Source organism: Wolffia australiana, chromosome 7, assembly GCF_029677425.1.
Source record: "Wolffia australiana isolate 7733 chromosome 7, ASM2967742v1".
Lineage (NCBI taxonomy): Eukaryota > Viridiplantae > Streptophyta > Magnoliopsida > Alismatales > Araceae > Wolffia > Wolffia australiana.
In genome coordinates, this window is record NC_135841.1 from 2,457,138 (window position 1) to 2,465,072 (window position 7,935).

General features: G+C 34.8%; 1 protein-coding gene across 1 annotated transcript; it reads left to right on the top strand.

Moving 5' to 3' along the window:
- Positions 1-2,967, top strand: PTAC6 (plastid transcriptionally active 6). Its single transcript, XM_078578633.1, has 6 exons — positions 1-531; positions 601-669; positions 928-1,032; positions 1,648-1,767; positions 1,935-2,024; positions 2,609-2,967. Exons 1-6 carry the CDS (start codon positions 28-30, stop codon positions 2,723-2,725), a joined length of 1,005 nt encoding a protein of 334 aa, XP_078434759.1. The 5' UTR covers positions 1-27; the 3' UTR covers positions 2,726-2,967.
- Positions 2,968-7,935: the final 4,968 nt, after the last annotated feature.

Genomic DNA, 7,935 nt, shown 5'->3' on the forward strand with positions numbered 1-7,935 from the left:
AAATCCGTAGACTTACAAGGAAGGAGGATGACGACGACAACGCTATCGTCTCCTTCTCCTTATCCGACCTGCCATCTTCCTCTCCGATCGAGCTCTCGGCCATGGCAGAAGCTCGCCAGAAGACCTCAAATCCGCGCTGCCTTCTCCTGCACGCCTGCTCCGCGCTCGATCGTCGCTGTGAAACGAAGAAGAAACGATTTCAAGGTCAGATCGGACGATGGCGACGGCGACTCGGGCGGCCCCGACGGCTACGACATGGACGAAGAGGAAGAAGTGGAGGAGATGGACAACAAGAAGGACTACGACGTGGAGTACGACCGCCTTCTCGCCGCCGCTGCCGCCTCGGGAATCTCCGACGACATTCAGATTGTGGAGAGTAAGAGCTTTGTGTCGACGCAGGGCGGGGACTCCGAAATGGTGGTTAATTATCGCATCAACGAGGAGGAATTTCACAAGATTAGTCTTTTGCACTGCGATTTCTTCATCAGGAAGCCCCCCGATCCGGATAACAATGTGTACGACTTCAGGGAGGTTGGGACCTGTGACTGCCGTTGAATTTGGGTTTATTTTTGGGGGATTTTGACCTAATTTCATGTTCAGATGTACGTCACGCCTCCGGATACGGATGTTTATGCGATTCCGAAGGTGCTGTCTCCCATGCCACAAAAGGTAATACTGATTCCCTAATGCTGCTACCTCGAAGATTCCTAAAATTTGGAGTTCTTGAAATTTAATTGTTATTCGAAAATCCTTCTCTTTTCTTCGAACAGCAGATTTCTCATATTTTCTAAATTTAATAATGAACAATTTAAATTTCTGTATAATAGGGAGTAATTCAAAATTCGCGATTTTTTGTTTGAATGGGAGGTTTTTGGTTTCCTTCTTCATTCCTCTTCGTCTGTTCTTCATAGTTTTCTTCATCTGCAGTATATCCGCTGCGCGAAGAGTGATTTTGGATGCTATAATGTGACGGAACCGCCCATTGACGCTCCGCGTGATCCATTATACAAGACTGATCGTGAAATTATGAAGGTAATTGCTCTGAGATTCTCGAATAATTAGGTTTTTTTCACAATTTTCTCGGGGGCTGATTTATGGATACCTGATATGACAAGTGATGATGTACCGTCACAGACACTACAATTGATGAAAACGGATAAATAGGGCAAGGAATTCGCGTTATTTGTAGTCGAAATAGATTTCATATCTTGTCTTTGATCTTTTCCCTCTCGATTGCAATCGGCGTTCTTGGTCAAGAATCATAGATTTTAGAAAATTTAGAGGCAAGTGACAATATTTATGTTGTCCGGGAAAGTTAAAACAACACACGTGATTAATTTAAACACTGAATCTAAGGTTTGTGCTTTAGATTGAGATTCATTTTCTTCAAAATCTTTTCGGATGTAAATTTTCAAAAGCATTTCGGCAGCATCGATGGGGATGTCATGAAAAAAGTATTCATCGTATTCTACTTATTTTTTAAGTGCACATTCTTTAAGTAAAAATAACTAGTTACTGATGGTTTAGAGTTTTAATTATTTATTAGGGTTTTTGGTGATTGCATGAAATGCGTTATGAATGTTTTTTTCTCTTATAGACCGCCTTATTGCATTTATCTGATGGCTTCATTCTCCGTTTCTGTTGCAGGTGTTTCTAACGAAGCACTACAGAAATAGGAGGTTTGATGACCCAGATTTTGTCATGGATTTTGAAGAAATTTATGTGATCGACTCGAAGACTAAGTCTATAAGCCGGGCCAAGATTTTGGTAAGACTTGAATCAATTGTTGTAATTTATTTTCCTAAAGTTTTTTTCATCGTGGCAGCTGGTAGATTCTTTTGATGAATAGGTAGTTTAGAAGGCGAGATTAATTCTTTGATAAAGAATTAGATTTACAAAAAAAATAATAACCAGAAACATGGTTTATGCAACAGGTGACGGTTCCAGGAGGAAGGAACAGGGACAGAAAAAACGACCTCCTCATCATACGTGACGGGGGAACATCCTTCAAAATAATTGATAAGGTATACTTTCTCTTTTTTATAATACGTAGTTTTATTTATATAACTCTTTTAAGTATATATCTTTAACTCTCTCTCACTCTCAGAATTTATATATTTTCATATCTCTCCTCACAAGAATTTTTTTATCTTTCTCTTATAACATCTATCTATAATTCTCCCCCCCCCTCTATTCTCATTTATCTGATCTAACTTTTAAAACTGATATCTTTTAACTTTCTCTCATAATTGGTTATATTTTTCTCTCTCAACATATATCTATCTCCTATGTCTCTCATCTTTTCTTTCTCTCTCTCTCCCCCATAAAATATACATATTTATCTGTAATTATCGTACTATAGATATTTAATATTATCTTTATATTCTTTCAATAAAAAGATATTATCTTTCTAATTCTCATGATATCTATCTATATGTCTCCCCCCTCTCTCCCCCTTATTTATACTATCTTTTTACTTCCTCTCATCATAGAGATAAATAATAACTTAATTTCTGTCTCTCTCTCTCCCATGATAATATGCATCTTTGTCGACAATTATCGTAATTAACATATTTGATTTCTCTCTCTATGCTTGTTTTTTCTTCAGACTAAGAGAGATGATCCGACGACAGTGATTGAGAGAGAGGAGTGGGTTGAGACGAGGAAGGAGATGGAGAAGCATCTCAGGAAGCTCAGAGATTTCAGCGTCTCCAACTGGTTCTAAGGCATATTAGAAACTTCCGTAGAAAAAAGTCTGTGCCACACGTCACGCGTCACGTGTCACACGTCTCGCGTCATGCATCACGAGTCACGTATCACGAGATATTGGGCTGCTACTGCCTGTCCTGCAACTTGTTGCCTAATGGGCCACTGCACTCTCATGTCCTGCCCATCTAACAAGCTTGGCCAAAGTGGCTTCCGGTCTGATTTTTGAAACTTCTAAATGTGGAAATATTGTTGCTCTTACATGGCTTTGTAGTTGGGGCAAGGTACCTGTTATCGGTATATGTTATCATCATCCTCAATACCTATAATCCAAAAATGATGAAAACGGTGCAAACCTGTTATCGGTATCTGTTATCGTCATTCTCGATACCTATAATCCAAAAATAATGAAAATGGTGCCAACCTATTATCGGTATCTGTTATCATCATCCTCGATACCTATAATCCAAAAATAATGAAAATGGTGCCAACCTGTTGTCGGTATCTGTTATTGTCATCCGCGATACCTATCATCCATATATAATGATAATGATGCCGAAAATGAGAATGGATATTGATTAGTGATATTTGTTACTGGCATCCTTGATATTGATCATCCATAAATAATGAAAATGATGCCAATCTGTTACTGGGTATTGACTAATGATATATGTTATAAGCATCTATTATTGTCATTCTCGATCTCTATCATAAAAAATGATGAAAATGACATCAATAATGATCGTCGGTGTTGACTAATGGTATCTGTTATTCACATCTGTCATTGTCATCCTCGATTTCTATCATCCAAAAAATAATTAAAATAATGCCAATTTGTAATCTGTATCTGCTATAGTCATCCTCGAATCTATCTGCATGTTGGATGTTGACTGATGAAATTTGTTATCTGCATCCTTGATCTCTATCATCCATAAATAATGAAAATGATGCCAATCGTGTTGATGAATTTTTAAATGTTAATGGGTATGAACTAATGATATCTGTTACTGGCATCTGTTATCATCATCCTTAATTTCTATCCTTAAAAAATAATGAGAATGGTGTCAATAACTATAATGTGTATTGACCAATGATCTCTGTTGTTGGCATCTTTTATCATCATCCTCGATATCTATCATCTAACAATATCCAAGTCCACGTAAAGCTAATATGCCGGATTTCGTAGACTTGGATACTTTCTCAATTAAGGATTGTATATTTTCTAGACTAGCATGAATTTTGACAAAGATGGGCGATCATCATCTGTTTCTATTTAATCGGTTCAAGATGCTACCTCCTGCAAATGGTTCAAAGCTCTATGAGTTTTTTAACAGTTGACCTTAGAGCAGAGGTGAAAAGTATATCAAAGTATACACAATTTCTAAAGATAAAATACTAAATGTTCATGATGTTATGGTCCAGTGAATGTCATCATTATCCTCAATAACTGTATCTTATCTATTTGAGAAGTTCCCCAAAATCCTGTGGCATAATGAAACATGAAATCCAAGCAAATGATCCATACCTGATTATTATACACATATGTGTATTCATTAAATGCATCATATGTGTATTCATTAGTATACACATATGATGCATATAATGAAGTCCTAGGATAAGTAAATAATGATGAAATCATAAACCACGATTGCTTCTCTTTAAACATATATCCTAAATACTCATAATAATAGGGTATTCAATAAGGACATCAAAATCTACATATAGAATAACACTATCTACTTTGACTCATGTGATGAGGATGGTTGATCGATTAAACATTTTTGTGGAGACACATAGGAGAGATAGTGGGAGCTCTTTAGAGAAAGAGTTCACTGAATTTACATGTAGGAATCAATGGGTGGTTTATACCTGATTGTTAACCTTTAGAGAAAGAGTTCACTGAATTTACATGTAGGAATCCATCGATGGTTTATTCCTGATTGTTAACCAGGTTAAATCACATCACAGTGATCTAAGTATTCCTTAGACTTGAGACACCACTGACACTGACAATAGGCGAGTGTGTATTAAATTTGACTTATGAGCCTTTAATCATAAGATTCAAACATGTTAATTGTGTATTAAGTTCCTTACAGGCTTAGCTCAGATTCAGAAATAATTCTAAAAAGTTTTTTCAGTGGCTAGAAAGAGATCCTCTGACGTTAAGTGAGGGAGATAACTCTACAAAGATGATCCGACCAATTCCTTGGCCAAGGTAGTGGAAATATTGGAACATGAGTTTTTTGGTGATTTCAGAAATGCCTTAGTACTAACTAGGTGGAAGATTAGTGTTTAATAGTTTACCATAGCCTAAGAAATTGTAAGAGTGTCGCATGGATGCAGGACTACACATACACATTAATTGAAGATAGAAAGGTTATATGAAATCCTTCATAGCTTAGCAACTCACATGTTGGTGACTTGACCTGTTTGATTTTGTACAAGGTGGTGTGATCATTATTTCTTAGTTTGTTTTATAGGTATTTCCCCATTCTGTGAATTTTAGTTGTAATTTTTTTTCTCCAAAGCATGCATCACCACCTTGAGACACATGGGGCTTTCATGGGGAGTCCTAATGCTAGGTACTGGTTGGTGAGGGTATAGAGTCAAGTGGGAACTCTAAGAGTTATAGGGAAGGTTGTGGGAAACATTAGTATCTCCTGTGAAGAGGGAAAGATAATTAGTGGGGGGATATTCAGATATTCAGTTGAATTAGGTGATGAAAGTGATGTGAGGAAGGAGTGCATGTCCTCAGAATATGGCATATATTCAAAGTATTTACATTTTTTCATCAAGCAGATAAAATTATAATTTTTTGGTAGGCACTCCTTTGAGAATGTGAGGTTCTAGCTCATACACGATAGGTGAATGATTTTGGATGAAGGCAAAATATTCAAATAGAGAAGGTGCTTAAGAAAAAAAGTTACACTATAGAAGGACTCTAGAAAGGATAGATATTTTATGTAAGGGAGAAGAAATTGGGAAATTAAGAAGGTATGTGGCTTTAAAGGAGGACATCAGACCAAAGATAATGATGGATAGTCATCTCCACCAAGAGATTTCAAGTGATGTCAAGTGGAGGCGCTTTTGTTCGGAAACGCCATTTCTTGGGATGCATGAGGGTAGGAATTTCGATGAATAATCTTGAATGAGGAAAAAGTCAAGGGCATTTTTCATGCAATGGATTTTGGGTGTTGGTAATGATTCAGGATAAGCTCACAGATGATTTGAACATTCTCATATCAGTTAAGTCCCATTTTTGGGTATTTTTACTTTTTGTTTAATTCAGATAAAAAATGCTTGTGTGGATTTTCATTTAAGTTCATTTAAACCTTGTAGAGTGTAATATAGGGTCAATTCAATGGGAAATATGAATTTAGTTTTTTATTTATTATTAAGTATTTTCTTTGATATTTTAGTAATTTTTCTATATAATTATTTGAATAAAACTTGTGAGATTAAATTGTACAGTCTTATTATTTTATATTATTTGATAACTTTTTGATATTTCAGTTAAACGAAATATTTTTTACCATTGGTGCACGCTCAACAGTGGTCTGTGGCAGAATAATATGCAGACAACTAGGGATACACCACCAGGTCATCAGGCTGCAGGTGTTCAAGAGTTCAATTGCATGCATTCTACTATCATGCATTGTTAGTGTGCATTGAACACGTAGCAGGCGAGTATGTTCTGCATATAACGTGATGCCCCTGGAGGGCAAAAATGATAATAAATAATATCATGTTAGTTTTAATAATGATTTTATGTATCTTATATGTTTATTTTCATTAAAATGATCATATACTAATGTTATTTAAACTTAAAATAATTTATTAAAATTTAAAATTTTCTGATTTTCCTTATTTCTATATTTTAAAGAATTTTATGACATTAAATTCATAAAAAAATAATTTTATAAGTCAGATTTTTCATATTTATCAATATTTAGGGGTTTTTCTTAGAATGATACTCTGATTTTTCATATTTTCTTATATTTTTTGGAAATTTCTAATGTTACAGTCATAAAGAACATAATTTTATTAGAAAAATGTATTATTTGCATTTATTTCATTATCATAATTTTTTAAACCTTTTTTTGGTATTTTTTACATTTTCATGCCACCCTGGTGATCCCTCACATGGACTAAAGGGCAGAAAGAAACTCAAAGGGTTAGTAATGATTCAACTTTAAATTCCAATGTCTAATGATACAAAAGGATTTTTGTGCCAAAATTTTGATGGTCGCTTGGTCTCTCTCCTTACTATCGATCCATATCATCTGACCTAGAAATAGACCTTCATCTTTGTAAAAATGTACCGTTGGGTTTTTTTCCTAATTAGGATTTGAGGAGTAATCTTGTCATTCAAAATATTTTTGTGTCAATTACTGAGTTTTGGGAGCAAACTATTGAAGGGGTAATGTTCTGATCGAGACTAGTGAAGTGAAACCACTACTCGGCCCGTTGAGAACATGAAGATGAGGTTGGTGTGACAAAATATTTTTTATCTCATTTCTTTGTCATTTTCCCAAGGTTATCATCATCAAGGATAACCTAGTTTTTCATTTGCATTCAATGCCACCGTCAAACCAGCTGCTCATCAGCATGTACCTGCATTCATCACTGTCACCACTAGTGATGATAACCCCATACTTTTTGCCCGCCTCACTGCTCATTGATGGATAATAACCACCATATCCATCACAATTAGCTGTGATATTTTTTTCATCCTCTCTACTCTATTCACGCAACCACCATCAACCATCACTTGACAGTATTGAAGTACCAACAAAGGTATTTACATAGAACTGATTGATATTTCTTTCTGAAAATTCCATTAAAATTTGCCAAAAGATTTTAGAAAATTGGAAAAAGTAAGTTAAATAGGAAAAAATATTTTCTCATCATTTTTGAATTATTTTTAGTTGATTTCACTAGTTTTATATCATTAAATTCTATTATATTAATAAATATATATTAAATCATAAAAAAATCTAAATTAAAATTTCAATTTACTAATTCAATACTTTCTCCCTGTGGTTTTGACCCTTAATCTGAGATTTTAAGGAAATTATCAATATTGTTGCATGAATCATAAGCCTTAAATGATGTTATGTAACTCTAATGTCTAGTTTGTCAAGTAACAAAAGAGACATTTGGAAGGGCAAAAATGGAATATATTTTTATTTACTATATAATGAAATGATCTAAAAGTTGGATGATTAG